This window comes from Folsomia candida, unplaced genomic scaffold, assembly GCF_002217175.1.
Source record: "Folsomia candida strain VU population unplaced genomic scaffold, ASM221717v1 Fcan01_Sc046, whole genome shotgun sequence".
In the NCBI taxonomy this organism is placed as follows: domain Eukaryota; kingdom Metazoa; phylum Arthropoda; class Collembola; order Entomobryomorpha; family Isotomidae; genus Folsomia; species Folsomia candida.
In genome coordinates this window covers 172,664-199,446 of record NW_019091238.1, presented here as the reverse complement: position 1 = coordinate 199,446, position 26,783 = coordinate 172,664, and the positions used below count along the sequence as shown (strand labels likewise).

The 26,783-nt window shown below is 40.9% G+C and overlaps 1 protein-coding gene across 1 annotated transcript; it reads right to left on the bottom strand.

The window, feature by feature from the left end:
• Positions 1–14,977: 14,977 nt before the first annotated feature.
• LOC110861853 (platelet-activating factor acetylhydrolase IB subunit beta) lies at positions 14,978–17,148 on the bottom strand. Its single transcript, XM_022110988.2, has 2 exons — positions 15,634–17,148; positions 14,978–15,568 (listed from the first exon to the last, which is right to left on the bottom strand). Exons 1-2 carry the CDS (start codon positions 15,986–15,988, stop codon positions 15,216–15,218), a joined length of 708 nt encoding a protein of 235 aa, XP_021966680.1. The 5' UTR covers positions 15,989–17,148; the 3' UTR covers positions 14,978–15,215.
• Between the last annotated feature and the right edge of the window lie 9,635 nt (positions 17,149–26,783).

The following is a 26,783-nucleotide window of genomic DNA, read 5'->3' as shown; positions in this document are numbered from 1 at the left end:
TCTTTTGCTTCATCTGTGGCGTAATTCCGGGCATAAATTGGGGCATATTTGTGGGCGGGAGCATGATTGAGAGGATTTTTGACGCAATTATTCCACTGGAAGAAGTTATTTCTGGGAGAGGAGGTAAGCTGGCAATAACACGCATAAGGTTGTGAACTATTAGCTGAAGTAAATTATTTAAATTCTGCTTAGTATCAGAAGGCATTAAATTAATTAAAATTCGTAATATTTGACATGTTTAGGATCATACCTTGTGAAGTCGAAAAAGACTAAAATCCGTGTGTGAAATTTTCTCAAAAAGTCCTTATATTTTTTTTAGTATTTAGCTTAATATTAACATCATCTAAATTTTCTAGACCCAGCTGCATGGAAAAATTTCGACCGCGATACCCTACTCGAGCTGGCAATTCGAGCAGCCTGCCAAGTCCCGAAATTCATTATCTTGATGGCCCCACTTCTCTCCGCTTTCGCCGTCTACCAACGCATCGATCCGATCTACGTCTTTACAAAAATCGTTCTGCGCCATGACCCCTACGGAAGGAAGGTCACGTTTTGGACCAAACTGACCTTCCGCCTCGTCAGCTTTGTCACCTTAATGATCACGGGGATCGAGGATGGCAGGATTATGCAAATGATCGCAATAATCTTTGTCCTCGCTGCCTACTTATTCACCAAGAATGTTGAGCTGCTACATGATCACTGGAAGGTGCAAGGGTAACCATACATACCTGTTCATATTCATTTATTCAATGGAAAATGCATAAACTATTCATTCATTATTTTTATTTTATGAACTCATGAATTACTGTATAAGTGAATTCTTTGTTCAAAATTTTTCAATGAATGAATATTAAACGGATATTTATTCATTTCACATTCATGAAGCATGAATGAATGAAGTAATTATTCATATTTCATGCTATGCTTAACGCAATTGCGAATTTGACATACAGAGAATAAATAAAAATGCATAATAGATAAAAAATGCATAAAGGTTTATCTTCAAATTTTGAAAAAGTGAATAATAAATGAATAATTTTTCCAATATTTTGAAGCTTAGTGAATTTTGAATGATGAGATATTTATTAACAGGTATGAACCGAACAGTAATCTGGATGTTGAAAAATCCATCCTACAGTATAACCAGATCATCATCGTGTGTCAAGAAGTCGCACCGATACAGTCGCAATCGTCGTTATACATGCTAAAAGCCAGCGCAAGCGCAATGGTCCTGTGCAACTATATCACCCTCAAAATGTGGAACAAGGTGCCGCTAACTGTCTACGTTTTCGGGCCATCGATAAGCACTTTGTTGGCCATCAGTTTAAACGTTTCGTTACGGTATGCCTTTCAAATTACGGAGATGACCGAGAGTTTGGCGAAGATCTGGGGGAATGTGGGGGCACGAGGGGGTGACAAAAAGTGGGTGGCACGAAGGGTGAAGGGGATCATGCCGGTGCGCATGTTTGCTGGTTTGTGGGGGCATAATTTGTTCCAGCTGGATAAGGATTACATGTCACAGTTTAATTTAGACGTCTTGGATAGCACGATTGCAATGTTGATTGCTTACTGAAGGCAGGCCCCGATTTAGGGTTGGGAAACTCGGGCAGTTGCCCGGGGCGCCTTAGGCTATTGGATCGCCGCGAGGCGCCCGCGTTTACACTAGATAATTGAATATTCCTGCAGTAAGATATGAAATTATTTGCCTTCGTATTTTTGTTTTCATTAATTTTAGCAACTCATCGCGAGTATTCTGATGTGTTGATGCACCATTGAAATATTTTGAAAAGTGCAATTTTTAAATTTCTGCCCACAATCTAAATAAAATACGTAGAATTTTAGAAGTAACATTGAGGATGACACAACAATTAGGTAAAATTCACAACAGTTTTGAAAAAAAATATCCAAAAGTTAAAAAGACTTGAAAGGGTGGATAAATTTTACAAGGATTAAACACAAACATTCCCAACAGTAGTGTCCTCATGTATTGTGTTCCACCATGGTTAACTTTTGGTTATTTATATTTAGACTACATGAGCGCTGTTCAAAACTGCATTGTTGTGCCTAATTATGTAAATTCTGCAAAAATAAAATTTAAAAGGTTATACCGTTATAAATTTGTTTTGTATAATTCATTTCTAGAATTTAGGATAGGGAGCAAAATTAATTACACAATATAAAAACTGTCCTAGCTCACACAATGATAATAGCTTGAAAGTTTGCATGGTTGTAGCTCAGAGAGATTGTGATTGATAGGGAAGCTCTTACCCTCACCCTACCCCGACAATTTATAAGGACGGGATTTCGGAAGGAAAAATCAAATCTTTTGCACGATTGAAAAATCAGGAAAATTGCACTGTCCACCAAAAAGCACGCATCCCGTACAAGTCAGAAACAATCATCCTAAACAAGCCAACCAGTTGAATATTACGTACGATTAAGCAGTCAGTGCATCAAATGTTGCATAATAAGTTAAACAGCCCACTCGATGAGGGTGATATTAGCTAATATAAAGCGCAACGATACTTCGAAGGGAGAGAATTTGGCCGACACTAGTGCACTAGTAATGACATGAACTTTTCGTGCTACGACGACAAAGCGAGGGAGAATCTTGCTCTGGGCAGACCTTCGGCCACACCCACATGCCACAAAACAAGATTTTTGAGAGATACAACCCACAACCACTCATCATTGAGGAAACGAGAGAGTGATATCACTGCAGCCATTGCATCAAAGCACGTAGAAAGCATAGAGATAAGTCAGCAGCTTTCGTATGCATTTCATTCCATCATAACAGTCTCAGTAATTCATTATTTTGCAATTACCGGTATCATACATCTGGTATGCATAGTCTTACAAATTCATCGAATTCACTTACTGCAAAGGGCAGTAGCACGAATTAGCGAAATTATTCGACAACTATTAACGAGAATAGGACGGCATCTGACTTCTCCGAGAAAGTAACAGGTATGTGTGGACACTACACAGATTATCCCGATGTTAAGTGGTCCTGTATTTAACTAGCAGTACAAGTGAAAGTTGCAAAAACGGTGCAAAAAAGTTGGTGGAAAACATGCAAGCTGAGAAAGCTGGGAACCAAGAATGAGTAATGACAAAGAAAATTATCAGCCTGAAGCATCGACAGCGATAGTTGATGAGAGGAAAGAACTAATTTTGTATGCAGTAATTAAATGGCCGCATCACAAGATATCCCAATAAAACACATCTATCAAGAACATCTAGAGAGAGACTTTAGCTTCTTCCTATAAATTAACTCCCAATTAAGGCCCTAAAAAAGCAACATTTCTCGACTCATGTATACAACAACCCACCACTTAAGCGCGAACAGGGGCATGAAACTAAAATACGGTTTGAATATACATACATATTCCTTCAAACTCTATTTTAGTAAATTTGGCAATTTTTAAGAATATTTCAGTTTTTAATGTGGTGAAGCGGAATTAATTGTTTATTTATAGATTTATATAAACGGTGTGGTCCCATTAAAATCTCTCATAACAACCTCAACTCCGCATTGTCAGTAGAGTTTAACATCAACGGTAATATTTATGCTTATTTGGTGATATATAGAATTTTAGCATAATAATACTTATATAGTACTTAGTAATACTTTCAACTTAGCGTCTGCATTAATATTATTGTTTAGCACGTATTCCGGTTATGACACAAAGTCACGATTAAGCAGAACTAAGGGAAAAACCAACAAGTGCTCAATGGCGTTTTGACTACAATAAGAGATGAAAAGCTTGACAAAAGTTTTGTTTTACCAGAAGGGCTACAGGATTAATTATAGTATTTGGAGAAGTCTAAGAATTGACCAAACTTACCGGAGGTTTTGGTTTTCTTGATTATGTAATTTTAATTCCAAACTGTATTTGCTAGCGGTAAATAAAGCGTTTGGTTGACAAAAATCGGTAATAAAATGCCAAAGAAATTGCCATCCGAAGTCAACCATCTCATAACGCATTTTTCCGAAGGAAAATTGTCACAAAGGAAAATTGTGGAGAAGTTTAAATTATCCGGATGTAGCAATGCTCGTTCTCCAACATATCGTGAACTTAATTCCGTTTTAATTAGATTAAAATACTAATTAGCGGAACTGCCAGCCCCTGCAAGGTGACAGCCCCCGAAAAAGTTATCGAGTACCATTTTTCGTAAAATCGACGCTCTGCGAAGCCAAGAAAATTCCCTGACCTAGACTCAAATCGGAAAAGTTGTTAAAATACCGTAAAAACTCAAATAGTAGCCGTTGCTCAAATAGTAGCCGGGTTCAAATAGTAGCCCTGCATTTTCTCATAATTTTATAAATAGTGACCTTGCCCAAATAGTAGCCGTGTCCTAATAGTAGCCGTGTCCAAATAGTAGCCTTATTCGAAATATAGCCGTACGTCAACTTTTAATATGTACATACAACCACACGTCCAGCCAGATCATTTACTTAAGCAAGTCAATTACAATAAAATTTAATCGCAGTTCCACAAAATCGAAGTGAATAAAATTCGGTTCATCGAAGAAATTAATTATGAGCAGGCCTAAACAGTAGGATTGGCATCGATTACGATTCTAAGAGAGAAATTGGTGCTGTTATTAAAATCAACTTTAAAATTTATTCTTGAAACAAAAATATAATAGTTGTACACAAATAGTAGCCGAGCATCTCTTCATAATTTTAAAAATAGTGACCTTGCCCAAATAGTAGCCTTGCTCAAATAGTAGCCGGGTCCCAGCCAACGATTTTGTAAATAGTAGCCTCCGGCTACTATTTGAGTTTTTGCGGTATGTCAGTTGCATGTGAGTTATGTCGTCGGGGACAAACTTCAAGAAAAGGTCAAAATAAGGACCAACGTGCACACGTAAAATAACTTTCTCTCGAAAATTTCTCAGAAAACGACCCAGTGTGCAGCCGATTTAAAACAAAAGCTAGGGATTTCAATCATTCCTAATTCTCAGATACCCGTAACAAGTCATGTTGTCACTCTTTCAGATTTATAATGGGTTTCGACTATTAAAACAGTAGATTTTTCACTGACGCGGTGCAACTTTTTTTGGTGTTTTGGAAAAATCTTATCGAGTATTCGAAGAAGAATACCCTCAGAAATATAGGAAAACTAATGAATTCGTGGAAACGGCGATATAGACTAGTTAGCTTAAGGTCTAGGGAACACAGTGAACAAGCGAAACAAGTTCATCGACGCCGACTGCAGTTTTGGCTTGTTTTTAGACTGCTCCAAATAGGATACATAACCCTCAGTAGTAGACTATAAATACCTAAAACTACACTTTAATGACTTTAACTGACAGTAGGGCCGTAATCGAGTAATAAATAATGGCCCCGTAGTACGTCGCCTTTGTATTTCTTACAATATTATAGAAATTGAAACCAAAAAGCCCCGCGGAAAATCTCAGTGGCCTCGTTGATCTTAACCGTCTCGTCAAATACTTCTTGTCCAAACTTATTACCGCGTGTCTCTTCCACTTCTTAATCACTTGACCCGTTTTACCGTGAATGTCCACCGCCATTGGAAGAAGCAGATGAATTATGGCCGGGATTAAAACGGCGAGTGATGGACAGACAAGGTATAACGGCATCGGGATAACGTGTGTCATTTTCAGGGTGGCAAAATTTACAACAACTTCCAGCATTAGACCGACCCCCATTAAGGTGGAGACACAAGTGCTAGACATTTGGTAATATAGTTGCAGAATTATTTCCAATTTGAGATAATTTCGCAACATTGCAGAAATCGCATGATGTCCTTGACCAATTCGGAAGGGAGTTTTGTCAAAGGCGGTGATACAGTTTCGAATCAAAAGACATCCCACGGTCGAACCTAAAACGAGGATAGGAAATAGGCGGCAAATTTGAAGCATAGAGGGGAAAAGGAGGAGCCAGCGGAGAAAGTGAAAGGCCAACTCGAAAAGGAAAGATGTCTGGGAGTTTGGTGGGAGAAAAACGTTCCTCCAAAGAATGAGAGGATCGTATTCGGAGTAAAGGGCGAAAGGAGTAGAGAAACAGGGATATATGGAAAAGAGTGCGACGAAAGCGTTCAAAATCAAGCCCAAAATATCCAACTTTCCCGGCGGGAGTGGTCTTCCACCTAAAAAGGAGATAAATATGTACATACCTAAGTTGGAATACACTTACATATTTAATAAATAAACATTAATGTACAGGGTGGTTTGGTTTTTATGCCCCTTTACAACTGAAAAAATCTTAATTTTCCATAAGTTACAAGTCTTTTATAAAATTTACCTAATTCAGAAAAAGTGAAAAATCTGATTTAAAGCAAGGACTACGGGAACCCGATCACTTGGACTTTGGTCCTGTATTAGGTCAAAAACTTGTTCTAGAAATCTCAAATTTGTGTAGAATATTGTAAACATATCTGGAGTTCTAGGTCCGGAACGAATAAGACTTAAGTCCATTGTCCATCTCGTATTGAATGTTCTTCTTCACACCCGCCATTACTGATTGTTCGGAAGACTTGGCAACTTCATTGCTAATTATCTCCTACCAGAATCGAAATTTTCCTAAAGTATCAACTGTTTCACGAAGCTGGGTGTCTTCTTACACATAGTCCAAAATTTTTTATTGGGCGGAGATAAGGGTCGAATGTGAGCTTTTCATTTTTAACATAAAAATGAATTTTTTTCTCGATTTCTTCCTTCCAAAAAATTACAATTCATATTTTAGGGTACCCTCTGATGAATGGAATCAGACGTTGTATGTCACATTACCGAAAATAAACCTGTGCGTCCACACAGCCCTTGTGAATTGAGGGGTCCAAAACATGCCCAAATTGACCCAACGCCTGCCAAACGTGAGATTTCTTGAGAAATTTCTAAGAACATTTTTATTTCTTTTGGGTTTTCAGTTAAAAGATATATTTCCCATGAGAAAATTGCCTTCCCAGAGTTTCTGTCACGTTTTTGAAGATGCAGGACTCGTCGCCGATGACCAACTGTTTTGGTGAAATTTTGTTGTAATGCTTGGGTGGTCTTGTGTTCACCATTTTTTATTGACCCTCCGTATTGTTTGCTGGAGATTTGTTTGCATACACTTTGACCCGCAATTTATGGGCTTTAATATGACACCAATAGTTTGTATTAATTATTGACTTCGTGGTCGCACCAGTCACGGACGTGGAACAACACTTTCCAAAAATAAATTCAATCGTTTTTAACTTTCGCGGGGTCAATATGATGGTTTTTTCACATGGTGCTTTTTTGAAGTTGATATTTTTGGATTCTCCATACTTTGTTATGTCTGTCTCAATTTTTGCACCGCCAGACCCTTCTCTGTTCAAAAGTAATCAAGCGTTTTTCGTCTCTCTGTCACTCAGATTTGGTACTTCCGCAGAACTCGTTTCGCAAGTTCGTCGCTATAAAATGGTGTATGAAATTTGTTTTTGAAGGAAAACTTATGAAATTTTTAGGAGGCGTGCTCAGATGTACTTTGCATATTCTATACAAATTTCAGTTTTATAAACCTGTTTTTGACCACACCACTACTATTCTACCAAGTGATCGGCTTCCCATAGTCCTTGCCTTAGTTATCTAATTTAAGCCAAACTTCAGAAACTAGGGGAAATTTGCGAATTTGTTTATTTCAAATTTCCCATTGTAAGGAAAGATCAAAATCACCCAGTATAGATAAGCCTGCTCTAGAAAAGACAACTTTTCCCAGCAAAAATGTTTCATAACCATACTCGATACACAAATATACTTGCACCATTTGTAATGAATTACCCGCCAACAATTCTCTTTCCAGCTTGATGCAATAATTGTAACCCACGGCGGCATGTCCCATTACGAGCAGGGTGGCGATTTCCACAATCCCAACAAAGCCAGCCAATATTGTGAGGAAGACACAAACCAGGGTTTGAATTAGGGACAGGGAGATTTTCCCGAACAGAGCAAGACCGAGGAGGAGGACGGAGGAGAGGCACAAATAGCCGAAAAGTAGAACAAAGATGACAAAAGCCCACGGGATTAATTTAGTGGAAGGGGTGTTATGAAGCAAAATCCGTTTTCTTCTATCCCAATGGAGCGGACAGGTCCATAAGTATGAGGAGGAGAGATCAACATTGTCAAAGGCTTTCCAAGAAAGATCAGTGACCATTTTTGCGATTTGGTGTTAATTAACTTGACCGACTCGGTTATGTTTTTAGCCCGGGGAAGGGCTTGTTTATGATTGTTATATGTATGTAAATTAAACACAAGTCGAGACGCAGATGAACAAAATATACGGAACATTCTAAATAAAATCTTGCTAATCATACAAATCAAGCTGAATGGGCGATCTCATTAAGAAAATAGGGTAATTGATGGTTATAACAATATCATTATGGAATGAGTTATCCGATGAGGTAAAGAATCAAATTAATTACGCGATGTCTCAGGAAAAATTGAAGGATTATATTCTTCTATATTATAAGCTGGAAATGTTTGTCGGCAACGGAAGTGCAAGCAATTTTCCGTAACGGAGATGGAGAAAGTTAAGTTTCGAATGGCGCTAAAATTCAAAATAAAATTCAAATTAAATGAATAGATCTGAACTCATTACCACGCCTTGGGCCAACCATAAAATGTATTAAATGTATATCAACATAAATTAACTAAAGGAAATTAAAAGTAGAAGACTAGTAATTAAAATAATTGGATATTTGAAAAATCCAATTTATTACGAGGCTGCAGGAAATGAAATATGTAAAAACAAAAACCATTAGTAACAGGGTTTCAGAGACATTTTTGTGCGCCACTAATTTTTTAATAAGTTCCAAACGATTATTAAGGCTAAAAAGTCCACCAGCAAATGGGTCAAATTTTATAATAGGAACGGCCGACCATGGCTTAAGTATTTTCGGTGAAAGTACTCCAATTGAGCTTGAAAAATACTGTAATTCCCACGCTATGAACCACAAAACGTACATGCATTACCGGATCCCTGTAATATTGATTGACATATGTTTGTCATTCACCAAGTATCAACTTTTGTTGCCAAGCGCTGGCCTTATACCAGAAAGGCTCTGCTGAAGTGATAGAAACAGATTATAGTTTATTTGAGTAGATTGTCAGGTCAAGATTCGTGTCATTCGATTTATTACATCCTGAACTAGAACTACCCAAAAAATACTTCAGCAGCTAGTTTTAGCTCCTCACTAATATAATTATGGCGAAGATAATTTACCTCGCGGTTAACTTTGTCATATCTTCGTTTCTCTTCTCCTTAACTCACGTATTTGGTTCCCAGCCTTTCCCAATGGTCAGATTTTTAGACGGAGTCCAAAAATGCGATATCCAATTAATCCGCGCTGGGAAAGGAATCCTTGATTTCTCACAAAATTACTACTCCCCACCAACGATTGGCCTTGGCCCGAATGCTAAAACTTACGACGAATTAAGCAACTATTGGGGTTCCAAATGGCGCCCTACAAATTTTAGCTTGAACACGCTTAAGGTTCGGGTAGGGAGGTGCAAAATTAGCCTAATTTTCTTCGTGCCTCTCAATCACTTCACACTTGCAACCAGGGCAAGCGCCTTGTATGCTGAGGGGTTATTGAGCATTCCAGAAGGACGCTCTCTACGAGTTCTCAACGGCGTCGCTCAGTCGAAGAATGTCACGTTGATTATTCATGGCGCCATTAGTCATCTCACCAACTCATTATGGGCTGTCATGAAGGACATAACCTATTACTCAGGATTTGCATTCCAAATGACGTTGTCGAATGGTTGGTTCGAGTTATGTAGCTTGATTAAATGGCGAAATTCACTTCTTCCTGGCAACTTGACTTGCATCAGGTTAGCAGAAAAACCTTTAATGCAGCTTCACCATGTTTTCGGATACTCAAAATGTTGGTTCGCTCCTACGAGTCAAGAGCAACTTGAGAGGGCTGAACTGCGAAATCCTTTTAATTCGAGTGAAGAAATTATACCCACGAAATTTTATGCTATGAAGGACGTTTTTCATAACGCAAACACAACTGTATGCAGATTTATTGATCGCAGGTTTCGGTACCCACTGTTCCGACAGGAACGTGGTAGTGACTATCCGCCTGCCGGAAGAACGGAGCAATACCCGCTTAGCCTAACAGGCCAACGATTCTTGACGTGTTACACAAGTCAATTCCTAACCTTTGAATTCTACCTCACCCCATTTCAACTTGAATTGTGGATTGGTGTAGCAATCACCCTAGTCTTTGTTGTTGGTTGTTTAACGATTTTTATTAAGCTAAGTGGTGATTGCAATGGTACAGATACAGCCTCATTCTCTCCATGGCTTCATGTTCTCCCAACGATTTTTGAAGAGACTAATTCCGTCCCATCTGTCATCGAGAAGAAACAATTTTACCGTTTAACATTCGGCACTTGGGCCCTCATGGCCTCTATCCTTACAAATTGTTACAACGGCATTATGATTGAGACTTTAATTGCTCCTTTTCCTGGAATTAAAATCCTCACATTTAAAGACATTTTTTGCGAAGAAGGAAAAGTTTGGGAAAGCATGAGCAATATGTCGGCTTGGTTGAGCGAAACTAAAATTTTAGAATATTGGAGTCAAGCTACCAGGATTTTCGGTAACAGCGCTGCTGCCTACGAAAATCGCTCGGTACTACCGAATCACTCTCTTAAAAATCATTTCGAGTTGGATCATTGTTTTCGACTTCTTTCGGCACCACAGACCGTGGCATTGCCCAATCTGCCATCGAATCAGTTTTTCTATACCCTTAAAGATTGGTGGTGGCAAATTGAGCATAATATTCAGTACTTTGAATCCCAACTATATCCTGAAACTCTACTTCTAAGTCCAAAACATGGTCATGAACTGAACGATGGAAGCGAAAAGAATAGGAGCAAATCAACGGAGGAGCTTTCAAAGTTGGTGGAAGCTGAAGTTGTAAAATGTGGAAGAACCGTCTTCATTGCAGAATGGGAGGAGGTTGCCCAGCAATATTTTTATCTGTCTAAGAAATACTATTGGAAGAATTTTTATATTAGTGAAGATTCACTAATGCAGGACATAGCATTACTGAGCTTTAGGAATATTGACGGTTCAAATGTTCCAACGAAGTTCAAGGCTTATGTTGAAGCGGGAATTTGGAGCAGGCTGGAAGAGGCCGGGTGGGCAAGGAAATTTGATCGAAGACGAAAGTCTGAGAGGGAGCATGGACCAGGTACGCAAGTTGCTGTTCCACTGGACGGGTCTATTCTAACCTTATTCGTGCTTTGCGGGATGGTAATTTCTATCGCTTTGTTGCTATTTGGAAAAGAATGTCGGCGGGAGATTTATTTATTTTCTCTGACCATTGTTCCGAAGCTGGGACGTTATTTTATTTTAGTTTCTCGGAAGATAAATAATTATGTTGGTTTGATATGGTATGATTTATTTCGACCACCCTTTTAGGCATCTGGCCTGAGTGCAACAATAATTTTTTAGTAATATTTCAATTATCTAATGTACGTTGATCGTTAATAATTAGTGTGTTTGTATAACTCAATAATGATTAAATGGTTACATGAAAATAATAATAAGTTGTTCGCCAAGCAGTTTAAACTTTCTCCTCCATATATGTACCTAACCTCATTAAAATGCAAGTACCGCACAAGTGGCACTATATACCTACTACAATAATTATACATAATAAATTATAACAAGTCATAATTTATAATCAATAACGATTGTAATTTAACCTGACAGCAAACAATAACTACCCAATTGCCCTATTAAAATTCACATCTTGATTGTTGTTATCCCCGCCTTTGACATTTATCATAATTATGATGAAATGCAGAATTAATCCATCGGTGACTTTCGTGAGCTTTTTTAACTCCACCCTCAAAAATTTCTTGGACGAAAAAAAAACCAAGGACGAATTGTTGAATGGTGATATTCATGGGATACTCTACATAATCATTTGGTAAATACAAAATTCTTAAAATGATGAATGTCGAGACTTGGCACTGAAATCAGGGGAATGTCAAGTCTCATAACCCCACAATACGGGTCATATGAGATACCGTTAGAAAAATCTCCCCACGAGGGTTTTAGAATATATATACTTTGTCTGGTGTGTGACCACTTCCTCTGTTCAAAAAAAAAATTTTGAGTTTGTTTATACAAATATCTACATATTGCCATGTTTTGCTGTTAAATTCTGGAGAATTTTAAATTATCGTTCGTACGATTATCTCAGGCCTTGTGAACCCCAAACCATGACATTTCGTCATTGTATGATGTTTAGTATAAATTGGGATGGTTTATGCATGCGTCATTTAAAAAATTCCAAAATCCTTCAAAAAGCTCAAAGTGTAAAATCATGAAATTGGTTTTGAGAACTTGGAAAATCGCTCGAAAATTGTTGTAGGAAAAAACATTAGGAAACTTTTGGCGAAACCCGTCTTCAAAAATATTGACCCGCCTTTGGGGCCGTTCATAAATTATGTAACGCAAAAATCGACTTTTTTCAGAACCCTCCCCCCCCTCTGTCACACTAGCGTAACGCAAGAACAATACCCCCCTCCCCCTGTGTAACGTAACGCAAATCTCATTTTTCCCGAAAATGTAAAGGACAAAAATGAAAAAAAATTAAAGACATTTCTGTACGTTCATTCTATACAGAATGCAGAATACACAATTTACATGAATTTGCTTAATCGAATTACTTAACTGAAGTGGAATTGCGCAAACTTTGGGTAAATTGCAATTGGAAATTGGTAATGAAAGGAACTTCATCGGAAGAACTAAAATTTTAGCATATTTTGTTGTGGACAATGGTAGTTCAGTTTCCTATCAAATATCATGCAGTATAAATCTTTTGCCCAATTTCAGAAACCTGACGGTCCAATTTTTTATGAGATAATGAATTGCTAGCATTGTATACGACACTGCGTATGGATCGGAATTCCCAATTTTTATATTAGATGTAAAGATTTATTTGCAAATTTTCTCGAATTATCGTGGAAACTCGTTTCCTGTAGAGTAAAAGTTTCCGTGAATTTTCAATTATTTTCAGGAAATGTCAAATAATTTTCGGAAATTTTGAATGTTGTTTGGAATTTTTAAGCATTTTGAGCAAATTTTACATTTGAATTTGAGTTACGTAACGCAAGACCCTGACCCACCCACCCCCCTCGTTACATCCTGTAACGCAAGTCTGAAGACCCCTCCCCCCCTCTTGCGTTACATAATTTATGAACGGCCCCTTTGCCATAAAAATCGTAATCGGGCACGATTTATCCAACTTGGAGTTCCTCCCACTTCGCGAGGGGGCGGAGTAGAAACGGACTTCTACCGTTGGACTCAGAAAAATCAGCTCAACAAATGCTGCGAATCTTATCCAAATTAAAATTGTAAAGGTGTGAAGTGATTCCGGTTTTTATTATTGTCACTTTATAGTTGGATAATTTGTTTTGCCAAAGTTTGGTAATTTGGTATTTTGGATATTTGATAATTGCACCATTTTCAGATATGTTACAAGTGTATGAAGTGTCAACTCGATTTTTTAATTTTATACATAACTTGTATTAGGGGCAAAGTACGGCGGGCCTGGAGAGCGACGGTTTGTAACGATCAGGTTTTTACATTAGTTATCGAGAAGATATGGAAATCGTGTCAGCCAAAAATTCCCTTGTTAAAGGCAATTAACGGATTGCGTAATATCAATCAGGTCACACCACTCAATCACCGAAGCTCAATATACGTATGTACGTTATTAAGCAAAGTTATTAAGTAAACATGTTGTACCCAATAATTTAATTACGTTTCGTGTTTTCCACTAATGTACGTAATTGATTTGTGATGTACCTCTGACGATAACAAAACCGGTACGTCATAACTTTTGCCTTTAAATACAGAATTTCCATCCCATTCATTCACTAACAAAAACCCAATAACTTACATACATTGTCCCCATCGTTGCCCAAAACCATCAAAAATGAAACTCCTCATCACCATCTTATCCCTTTACCTCCTTCTCGACCAGTCCTCCAAAATGGTGCATTCTCAACTTATCGCTACCAAGGTGGCCGCCGTCCTCCCGACAAGACGTCACGCCACCGCCGCTCACTACGACCCTTCCAGCGATTCTATCTACATCTTTGGTGGAAGGCAGCTGGCCGGCATTACGAACGACATCCTGCAATTTAACATCACCTCTGAGACTCTAACTCGCGCAAAGGGGTTCCTTCCAGTGTCCCGCTGCGATGGGACAACCTCGTCCGACTCCTCGGGCAATATCTACTACCACGGAGGGCCTAATTCCGCGGAAATTTTTAAATTCTCCACTTCCCTTCAAACCGTGGAGAAAGTGGCAATGCTGCCTGCCCGCAACTCTGAGTCTGCCTCGGTACAGATTTCGCCCTCATCCGAGGAGGTGCTGATCCTTGGTGGTATCAAGGCCCGGGGTGGCGTCGTCAAGTTTAATATGGATACCTTGGAAGCACAACAATTGGCCCCACTTCCCATAAATTACACGGTCATTCTGGCCGTCTCGGATGGACCTGGGAGTGCCTACATTTTCGGAAATCCTTACACAGAAGGGGAAATTTCTGGGGAACATTATGTAATCAAGATGAATTTGACTACGTTAGAAACAGTTGAAATTGGGGGTGCAACGTTTCCTTCGGTTCGAGATAAAGGGGCGGCTGTATGGGATGGGAGTGATGTTTACGTGGTAGGTGGATACGGAGGGTTCCCGACGGGAATTAGGAGTGACTCGATACTGAAGTGGAGCCCTGCCAGGATGGAACATAGTATAATTCCGGTCCTTAATTTTCCTTGGGCGTTCGACAGGCAGGAATTTAAGGGAGCGAGTGCCGCCTTTGTTGAGAGGTTGAGGAGGATTTATTTCTTTGGGGGAATGTCACAAAATGCGGGGAGTGGGGCATATATGATGTATGATGGGATTTGGTATATTCAATTGTAGGTGGGAATGGTGTGAGTATGCAGATTGGGTTACTGAGTGATGGGATATTTATTGTTGGATTAGATTTTTGGAGGTATCAAGTAATAAATTGGTAAAATTAATGAAAAATTACACATTTGCCATTATTTGTTTGCATTCACGTATTCTAATATTACATACAAGTGGAAAGACATATATGCTCTGTTAACCATTAAACAGATACAATTGTGTACATTTCCGATTTTGCTTGAATAAGTGAACCACATAAATATATGAGTTAAATAATTTCAATCAATTAGTCGAGTTAAACATATCCGAAAACAATGGATCCATCACCTCCTGCCACATTGCATATCCCAACTTGGAAAGATGAATCAAATCATGGACATATAATCCTTCGTAGAAGAAATTCCCGTCAAAATAGGCCCCCCTCATATTCAGGTATCGCACCGTGTTTCCATTATCCAGGATGGAAATCATCCCATTTATATTTTCACATCGGCTCGTCATCACAGAATTTTCGCGCGGAAGGATTCCCAGCAAAAGCACTTTTGTCTCTGGTAAGCGGGACCTGAGTTCGGTAACGATGGAGGCAATTCCACGGGCGATGTCGACATCGGTGTTTTCGTCCAAATTGTTCGTTCCTGGAAAATATTAAGGGAATTAAATTAAATTGCAAGTAGTTAAGTAGTTAGAAAAATTAACAGACCAATTTTTAAAACGCACACTTTTGGCCGCAAATTTGAAACTTCCCCATTAATAATTCGCCAAAGGACTTGTTCCGTTCTGTCCGAACCTACCCCGTAATTTGCAGAACCCAAGGGAGCATAATATTCGTCATATATTTCTTTAGCGCCCCAATATGGATCGTCCACCTCCCAGTTGTCAGTAATGGAATCACCGTAAAAGAGAAGGTTGATTTCACCCCCGTTTATTAAGGAATTGTTGACGAACCCTTCGTGCCGTTCAAGCCATGATCCGTCACGTGGTTCTGGTATCCAAGGAGTCCCAGCCAAAACGGTGGAAAGAAAGGAAATCGTGGCGAAAATTGTGAATATTTTCATTTTGGCGAAATAAGTTTATCGAGACAAGAAAGAGTGCAGAGTAAACCAGACGGAATGCGACAGATATCACTTGGTTGTTAATTGTGTTGCAGAATTGTATTTCATTATCATGACACCCACAAGATTAATAGGAATTGTCTGCCTGATATAATCAAAAGGGTGATTACGTGGATGAATGATTGCTTGTATGGAAGATTTAAATTAAACGAACACATACTTATTAGCTCACCCTGCGTAGCACGGGAGCTATTGAATTCCTCCTGTCTGTCTGTCTGTCTGTCCGTCTGTCTGTTAATGTGTTTTTGGCATCAATTGATGCTAATTAAATTGGACCATGGCCATTTTTTAGGAAATTCGTGGCACCATTCGTGTCTAACAAGCCATAAGGCATAATGGTGCCAAACAATTGGGCTAATTGATTTAATACGATCCAAAAGTGCAGACAAATCAGCAGAAAGTCATCCCCATGGTTGTGGCCGTAATTGTAGAAATTATGTCAAATTTATGGATCAATTTTCCCCGCTTATTTTCCACTATTGGTGCAAAATAATATAAACCATTTGTATGTATCTTACTAGGAACACTAGGGAAGTGTGACCCCGACCTAGCAATGCCACTATATGCATTCGGTGCATTTTTCAATTGTAGTCCGATGATGTAACAAAATTTCCGTGTAAAAATGACATTTGGTCACGCTGTGACCATTTTGGTGACGGGCGGGAGGCAGCCGCCCCTTTACTGCTGGTGGGACGGTGCCATGTGCTTGACGATGCGCTCACTCATGCCAAATCGATGCAATCTGATGCCAAGGTAAATAAAGTCATTTTTATGGTCATATTTTGGGGATTTTTATGGTAATTTTTCATTCATATTTTAAGGTTTTATCGATCATTCATATCCGACGTCTGTTAATTACTTACTTAATTACCGAAATTGAAGTAATTAGTAATTGATAATTAATTTCAATTATTCCAGTATTTTTCAAATTAAGTACTTAAGAATTTGAAGGACTTAATTAGGAGTAATTAAAATTGGAGGTACTTAATTACGTGGCCCAGCTGTAATTAGTAATAGGATGAGTTATCGTGACGGATGGCCGGACATAATCGTTCCATAAGCCCTCTAAAAAAATCTGCAGTGTACATAAATCATGGCACTGAAAAATCTTCTAGCCCCCCCCCCCTCCGTTTAGCATGTACCATAGACATGCAACCATTGAAGCCTTAGATCACCCTGCCCCCTCTTGCGTTACGTAATTTATGAAAACACGAATACTGAAAATCTCAGTTTGCCCCAAAAATCTCGCTTTCCCCGTGACCACACCCCCTTAATGTTTGTGAACAAAGCTTCAGCTTCAGCTTCGCACCACATCATATTAGCCAAAATCTCAATTTCCCCAAAAAATCTCACTTTCCCCCTGACCATACCCACTTCCAGGGGGTGTGGAAAACATTTGTGGGGTGGCGGGATAGAATTAGCGCGCTGCGCGGTGCGTGGTGGCTTGACAGGCCAGCGGGATGCGGGATGGCTTGATGCGGGCTGCGGGGTAGCTTTATTCACATATAAATGTGTGGATTTTTTTGACCATTTTGGTGATGAGTCATCGAGTCATACGTTAAGAAAAAAATTAAAATTCTGGACTCCTAACTTTGTTATTGAAAAAGTTTAAAATACATATTTACATAGCCCGACTCTGATCAAATTTCATACTTTCCTTCGTCCAATGCCGCCTCAAACCGCCCCAGAGTAGTGCAGCAGAGTGGTGATGGCGGTATAATTTGGATCATCGACGTCAACCAAGAAGCCGGCCATAATTTTTTGCAAGCTGATGGTTAATTTTTCTTAAATTTGTTCTCTATCTCACCGGCGCCCGGATCGTCATAAATTTTGTAGGAGACGTTTAAGGTAATGATTTCACTATTTTCCCACTATAACTATGGTATGGTCAAGATTAATACTAATTCAGCAGTAATAAATACTGTGTCAAGTAAAATTTATTTAATTTAGATGCTGCCCAACAATCCGATTCCGGCGTCGTCGTCGTCATTCGACATGGACGAGCCGGCACCTTCTAAAATTCTTAAATTGGAGTTGGACAACCCAATTAAAGTAAAATTATCGCAGTACCTCGACCAATTTACGGCTGCAGTGAGATCGGGTGAATTTGTAGTGCAAACTAATCTTGGTGATGCACCCGTAATTGGACTCAGAGTTATCGAGGTACGTAATTCAACCACAATTATAATTAATTTGTTTATATTTATGTTACTTGATAAGTACTTTGAGATGAGAGAATTTTATGTATTTATTTACAGACTGGGAAACTGATGAAATTTCCGCTACAAGAGGACGAAGTGATGATGGAGGAATTGGCAGCTTCACAATTTGAAGTAATTAATAAATAAGATTTAGATAAGTATATGTTTCTCTAATATTTAACGCATTTAAGGTGTAATTAATTGCAAATATCAATTTTATATTGTGTTAAAAACAACTTTTATATATTTCTTAGGAAACACTGATGTAATTTTGCAAATTTTTCGCAGATAATGAACCACAAAGACTGGTCTACATTGGTAGCCTCGGTAGATTCATACCGAATTTGGTTTCCTATACACCGACAGGATTTCCACTTCTTTGGGAAAAGTCGTTTTCCAAAAACCCGGCGCCAAATTTCCAACCAACTTGACCCACTTGTTTACTCCCCGACCAGATAATAATAACAATGGTGCAGAATCTTCACCGAAAAGGCGGACACCCTTCGGCCATCTCGTCATCCAGCTGCCTTCTCACTACACTTATGAAAGTGATATTTGACATGGAAAAAAATGGAATATTGCTGGATATTCAAAAATTGCATCGAAATTGTCATTTTGGACAAAAATCCCGTTTCTTCGCCACGTTTTATTTTTTCCCGTGAGAATGATAGGAGCTAGGGGCATGTATAATAGCTTTTTTTAATCAGCATTAAATTCTCCTCAAAGTGGGTGTGGTTTTGGGGAGAATTTGAGACTTTTTTGAAATTTCATAAAAACCCCCCCAGACACCACACCCCCTTTCAAAAACCACAATAACCCATATTTTTATGCTCCGGGTCTATTTTAAACCTTAAAATAATTGATTCGCATTTTTTGTGAAATAACTCACTGTGCAGGGTGAGCTACTTCTAACGTTACTACGGTTTATTTAAGTATGACCTTCTGATAGAGTTTGACTGAAAAATTATAAGTTTCTAAGGGTGAAACTATACCGGCCCGTTAACTATGAGTATAAATATGTTCCAGGGGTACATTCTTGCAAATAACTCGGGTAGAAATCGAATTGCAGATCGATTTTAAATTCCGCAACAATAATTGGTGCAAAATTTCATGAATCGGTTGAGAAATGACGGTGATAGCACAGATGGTCACTTTATGGGCTGGGGTAAATGCATCCTTAGTAATTTTTTTTCGTTGTTAGGTATTTGGCTAACTAAGAAAAAACCGCAGGCTTTAGGACAATGTAAGATTCTCAAAAAACAGTACTTTCGAAAAGGCAGATATTTATGTACTCAATTTGTATCATGCAAATTGTTATGAAATGTGTCATAACCCATTAGCGAAACTAGGGCCCTAGTTTCGGGTAGGAAGGGCATGGCATAGGGGCTGAATGGTGGCCCCGCTGAATGGTGGCCCCAAGACTCCCCGTAATTTTGAAGACTTGTTACTTGAAGAATTGAAGAATTGCCAAGCCAAGCAGTAGCTGCTTGGCTTGGTGGATCGGGGGTGGAACTGTCACCACGCAGTCACACGTTCGATTCCTCACTCGCTGGGCAGTTATTGTGGTAAATAATGAACAACGATACAACACGACGGTTGCCAATCGACTGATAATTTATTGTCAACATGCAACATGATTATATAGACATCATGAGTAATAGAATATGTATTAATAAATGTATGAAACTGTTCCTCACGACACTTTCCAAAGTGTCTGACCTAAATAGAAAGGAAGTGCTAAATCCTTCTCCCAAGAATGGGAATGCTAAGAATGAGCTGACACTGTACAAAGGTCCAATAAAGTCGGTGCCATAAACATCCGTTATGAAAGGCTACTTGAAATAGCTAACCTAAATACCTAATATTAGATCATTTTATCCAACACTCTCCCTCATTCGCATTATTGGGAGTCCTCATCTTCTTCAATCTCTTGATTCCTCAGTGGCTTTGGTTTTGTTACCACTTTCACCTTTATCTTCCGGTGGTCCAAGTAGCACTTGGTGAGGATGCACGCCAGGACTATGATGACCACGAGCAGGGTTATGATCAATCCAATCTCCATATGCCAGGTTTCCGAATGGGTCCACGTCTCTCCCTTGCTGAAGACAAAGTGGTTGTTGACCATCGGGTCTTTCATCAGTTCCTGGTAGTCCACGCGCGGCTTGAGATAAGCATTTGTCCTCATCGTGAAGAGTGGGTCTGGGCTGTCCTGGTGTTCGATGTGCACGATGGATCCCGTAAACTCCTGGTTGTTGATCCGAAATCGAGCTCCAATGGGCAGGATGAAGACCTCCTTGGGACACTCTTGCGATAAGTTGTCAATTGTAATGTTGCATCCAAAGCAGTACACATGTAGGGACCCGTGATGTGGCTTGACTTGTATGAAGTCTTCTGCATCTTTCTCTCCTCTCCCTTGACAGTGTTTCACAGAGAAATAGGAATTTTCACTCTTGTTCTTGAATCCCTTCAGGCAGTCTTGCGAGGAGGAAAGAACCAGGTCGTACATGCGGGATGTCTTCAAATTCAGGGCGACTGGACATCCTTCCTTCTTGGAGAGAATAGCATTCTCTGGTCCGTTGTAGGTGATTCTGCATGTCTGGTTCCAGGTTTGTAGCATCAAGTCAAATGCGTCAGCTTCAACCAATTGCAGCGCCTTGTTGACCTTTGGCATGTCCATTTGAATGTACAGGTCTTTCATGTCTTCCCCGAAATAGCATCTCTTTCCTGTTGCGAGTGAAAGTGGACACTCATCTTCTCCGCATGGAAGAGTTATGTTGAAATAGTCCATCATCCCGTTTAGGATTTTCTTATTATTCCAGGCCCGGGTTGCTTCTTTAATAACCTGTTTCCCCATCATCAGCTTCGTAGTTATGTAGGAAATGGTAAAGTAAGTGTTGGGGCCCTTCTCTGTTATTTCGTTCAAATTCTTGTCTAGGACTTCGTGGTCCTTAACCAAAATGTTGAAATCAGTTCGCAATTTTTGCAAGGCAATTTCAGTGAAATTCATCTGCTCCTCCAATTGATTAATGGATTTTTCTTGGAGACTTGAAATTTCTTCCAGATCTGAAATTCTTGCTGCATTGTTTGCTGCCAGCACCACTCCCCCAATGCCAAGTCCAGTCACCACCACAGCGCCAAGAGCAATCAGGGCCACCAGGATGAATCTCTTCGGTCTGTGCTTGCTCATACTGAAGTTATGGAAAGAAGGACACATCTGCTTCATTTCATGGATGAAATAAGTCTCGTACATCTCGTTGCATATTTTCTTTGCAGTCTCCAGTTGTCCTTTCGGTACGATTTCTTCAGTGAGCAGGGTGCATGGGCTGATTAATTTTATCCTTAGGTAGACCGTCTCATATCCAGAAATTACAGGAACAGGGCTTCCTCTCCAGAGAATGGGTTGGGAGTTTTGGACATTCACTCCCTGTGTTACTCCCAAGAGACACATCATCATTGCCCAGGTCCAGAAGAGACTGCCCCCACCTCCCCTTGGTTTTCGGTTGACGGGTTTCAGGCCAATCTTCTCCACCATGTCAGCATGTTTGGACTTTCCCAATGGTTTGGTGAGAATATCCGCCTTCTGGTCTTGTGTGGGAGTGTAGACCACTTCAACTTTCTTTTCTTCCGCCAATTGCCTCGTGTAGTGGTATTTAACATCCACATGCTTTGTTCTTTTATGAAATTCGGGATTGTCCACAAGCCGAATTGCGCTGGTATTGTCCACCATTATTGTTGTTGGCTCCTCTTGTTCTCTTCCAATTTCCTCTGCAAATTTTCGCAACCAGGCGACTTCCTTCGCTCCGGCGCACAGAGCGGTGTATTCCGCCTCTGTGGAGGAAAGGGTGACCACATCTTGCTTTTGGGAACACCAAGTGATAAGCGAGTCGTTCACGAACGTTGCAAACCCAGTGGTGGACTTCCTGTCATTCTTGTCCCCGGCAAAGTCAGAGTCGGTGTAGGCACTGATTACGAACTCAGAATTGCATTCGTATTGAATCCCCAGAGTGCCGGTCCTTCTCAGGTACAGGAGGACATCTTGAGCTGCATCCCAGTGGGTCTTGTCATAGCATGTGTTAAATTGCGATAGCTTCGTCACAGCATACGCGATGTCTGGTCGGGTTACACGGGCCAGGAAGAGAAGTGAGCCGATCAGTTCCTGATATGGGTATGCAGTGTCACAATTTTCAGCTTTCACCAAATCCAAATTCTGCTTCATTGGGACGGACGCAGTCCTGCGCTCGGTTATGTCGTACTTTTCCAGTAGAGCCTCAGTGTACTGGTGTTGGGCTAGTGTCATCGTCCCACCCTCAATGGTGATTTCAATTCCGACGAACACCTCCAAATCTTTTCGTGTGATCTCGAACGCCTTTTTCATGGCGTCCACAACAAACGCAATTGCTAGCTCGCTCTTTGATGTCACCGATGAACACGCAAGGGTCGCTGTGTGTAGGAAACAACCCAATGCTTTTCAGGAAATCTGAGAAGGTCCTATTCCAGCATCGTGAGCTTTGCTTCAATCCATACAGGCTCTTGAGAAGTAGACACACCAGATCATCCCCGTCTATTTCGAATCCCTCTGGCTGCGACATGAAAATCTCTTCATCAAGGACGCCATTTAAGTACGCTGTCTTCACGTCGAATTGTTTGTATTTCCACCCATCTGCTGCTGTGAAAGCCAGAATGAAACGGATGGATTCAAAACGAGCCACCGTTGAGAAAGTTTCCTGGTAGTCAACCCCAAACTGCTGTCGGTATCCGCGCACGACGAGACGAGCCTTGAATCGTTCAATCTCGCCATTCATATTTTTCTTGATACTGAAGACCCACTTTGGTTCCAGAACTTTGGCGTGACGAGGTCTCGGTACGTATTTCCAAGTACGATTCCCCTCCAGGCTGCGCATCTCCGTTTTCATCGCTTCCATCCATTTTTCTCCCTCAGGCTGAGAAATAGCATCTTCATAATTCCTTGGAATTGTAGGAGATGAAGCCACGAACGATTGGTACTTTTTAGGAGGTTTGATCATGTCCTTTGACCTCAGTTTCCTGGAGGGGATCTCAATCTTCTTCTTGTCTGGGTCGTACTCATAGTTCCCCTCTGGAGTTTCGACCAGAATTGTCGTCTCCCCCTCATCATCTGCATCCATGAAAACCTCTTCCTCATCTGGTTTTGTGGTATGAGATGAAGTGGACTGGGATGATGCATCATGAATCTTCTCTTGCTGCTCCTCCTGCTGTTGCTGCTGCTCATTTTCATGTTTCGCATCATCCTCCTCTACCTCGTAACTGGTTCGGACTCCTCCGTCCTCAAGGAAGGATACATTCCTGGCTGGAACAACTTTCCTTTTCTCCGGAATGTAGACTTTAAATTTGCGTCCGAAGGTCCCATACCCCACTAGCTTGCCTATTCTTGCCTTCGGATCCGACGGGTCTCTGTCCTCCTCCGGAATTTGGGCGTAAGCTGTGCATCCAAATGTACGGACATGGCTCAGGTCTGGAGGCCACCCAAAAACTTGCTCAAAGGGTGTGCAGTTGGGTGAGTTCCGGTTTGGGAGACGGTTGAGTATGTACACGGCGAACCCCACGGCTTCCTCCCACATGCCCGGAGACTGTCCTGCCTTTATGATCATCGTTTTGCTTGCTTCCTTCACGGTCCTCATGTCCCGTTCAATTAGCCCATTGGTCTTGGGACAGCGAGGTGCGGATGTTTGATGCAGGATTCCTTGGTCACGGAAATAATCTTGCAATTCTCTGCACATAAATTCTCCCCCATTGTCGGATTTGAAAATCTTAATGTTCTTGCTGGTCTGGTTTTTGAACATTTTCAAAAAGTTGATGATGTTGGCAGCAGCATCACTCTTCTTTTTCAAGAAACACACCTGCCGGAAACCGGTCTTCTCATCCTTGAGGAGAAGAAAGTAATTTGACCCCTGTAGAGACGTGGTGGAGTCCTTGCCCGACAGATCGGCGTGGATAACATCCCCCGGCTGCAGGTTCTTATTCTTCTCCCTCTCTGGAAAAGGCTGTCGTGTCTCTTTCCCCAGATGACAATCCGAGCAGTGAAAGTCCGACGCAAGATCTTCCATCTTGATCCCCTCAACTGCCCCAACTTTCACTGCATTTTTGATGTAGCCCATATTGACATGGGCCAATCGCTCATGCCACAATTTCGTCTTGTTGATGGTGGCTGAGTATGCAGAGTTTTTCGGGACGCGGAAACCCATTACATAATTTCCATTTAGCCACCAAGCTTGAGGTCCTTGTTGCCCCTTGAAATAGTAAGTGGTCTTCCCGTTTTCTTTCACGATTTTGAACCCCTTCTGGTCCATGATCCCCTCGCTAAAGAGGTTCACGGCACCAGGAATATAGTGGGCGTTGTGGATAGATATGGGATACCACTCCCCCTGCACCCAAGCTTCCACTTGTACGGTCCCCTTCCCCAGTGCCCGGATGGAGGAGTTGTCCGTGATGCTGACAGGAATGGGATTCTTGAACTCTTTGTAGTCCGTCAGCCAATCCTTTCTTCCAGTGATATGGAACGAGGCCCCGCTGTCACTAATCCATCGGGTGCTCCCCTCTTCCATCTCATGCCCCCCCAGGAACGCTTGGCAATCCCCAGGACCCTCATTCTGCTTTTTGTTGTTTTTACGGTTCTGCTTGCGGTTGGAGTTGTTGTTATTGTTGTTGTTGTTGCACTTAGCCTCATCACCCTCTTCCCTTTTGGGTTTACGGCATTCCCTCGCCCAATGTCCCTCTATACCGCAGTTCCGGCACGCCCCTTCTCGTTTCTTCTTCTGGGGTTGCTGCTGTTGTTGCTGCTGGTTGGATTTTCCTTTTTGGAATTTTTTGTTACCATTTTGGGCGTTGAAGGCGATGTTGAACTGCTGCTGCTCCTCCCCGCCTTCACCGTTGGCCTTAAATGACAGTTCCTCATTTTTGATTCTTGCAATGAGATTTGCCATGGTCTGACTTGCGGCGTCAACGCTGCCCCAGGCCCTTTTAAACGCGTGAAACTTCGACTCGGGAAGAGACGATACAGCCTTGATGACCAATGCTTGTGCAGTCACCGGATTCCCCATCTCTTTAAGAGCTCTCGCCAGCTCCTCCAGTTCACCGCAGGCTTCCACCGCAGACCGATCTTCAGAAATCTTAAAATTGTAGAACCTGGTGAGCGTCCGCTGCACGTTCAGAATGCTTGCATCGGAATTTACTTCCGCAATCTTTTCCCAGGTAGTTTTTGCTGAGTCGCATGCATAGATATGCGCCATCTGACCTTGCTCAAGTAGCTGAACAATGAGCGAGCGAGCTCCCACGTCGTTCTCGTCCCACTTGTCCACGTCTGTTTGGTTGCTCCCATCGGTCTTGAGGGTTGGCTTCTTCTTCGTACCATCTATGTACCCCCAAACGCCCCCAGCCTGCAACGCCAAGGTGACCTGTAGCTTCCAAGGCTGGTAGTTATCCCCGTTCAACTTGGGAATATGAGACGTCTCAACTTTCTTCATGATGATGACTCTCTTCCACGCTACCACTCGAATCTTGATTACGTATCTAGTTACACACCACTGCTGCAACTTCACACTGTGTAAACTACTGTGTACTGTGTAAACTGTGTAAGTATGGAGCTGCGTAATTTGACGATTATTATTTCACTACTCGAAGTAAGAATAAACGCGACGTTTTCGCGAAACTTGACGACTTTATCCTTAAACGCGAGTCTGGACAAACCAGTTTTGACGACAACGAGAAGGAGTCTCAGAAGAGTCTCAACTTTCCCGAAAAGTGAGAAGGATTAGCTAAAAGCTTTTACCTGGCTAATGCCCTCTGTTAGAGCATACCCAACCTCTCACTCTGTCTCAAAACGTAAAACTTGAGATAACTCGAAAATCTCAACTTGCCTCTTGTGCGATCGAAAACCACGATTAAGATACCATGTGGTAAATAATGAACAACGATACAACACGACGGTTGCCAATCGACTGATAATTTATTGTCAACATGCAACATGATTATATAGACATCATGAGTAATAGAATATGTATTAATAAATGTATGAAACTGTTCCTCACGACACTTTCCAAAGTGTCTGACCTAAATAGAAAGGAAGTGCTAAATCCTTCTCCCAAGAATGGGAATGCTAAGAATGAGCTGACACTGTACAAAGGTCCAATAAAGTCGGTGCCATAAACATCCGTTATGAAAGGCTACTTGAAATAGCTAACCTAAATACCTAATATTAGATCATTTTATCCAACAGTTATTTGCTAATCCTACTCGGCTCGGTGTTAGTACGGGGTGGGTGCTCCTCTCATGCTTGGGTGAACCCGGCCAGACGGTCTGGCAATGCCAGAAAGGGAGCCCTCACAGAGTCCGTTCTCTGTGAGAAGATCCGACTCACCGCCATCAGAGTTATATGGTGAAGAGGAACCGTCTTGGTTTGCATACCAGATTTATAAATCTGATATCCAATGACGTTAAAGGATAAATTTTCCAAATTTTCCAAATTTTCCAAATTTACATCCCGAACAACTACGAAACTAGGG

What these genes read in the sequence shown, in the direction of transcription:
- LOC110861853 (XM_022110988.2), bottom strand. Translation starts at nt 15,988, where the DNA reads ATGAAAATATTCACAATTTTCGCCACGATTTCCTTTCTTTCCACCGTT. An exon ending in AGTGTGCGTTTTAAAAATTG is followed by an intron (nt 15,569 to 15,633) that starts GTCTGTTAATTT and finishes AATATTTTCCAG; the next exon opens with GAACGAACAATTTGGACGAA.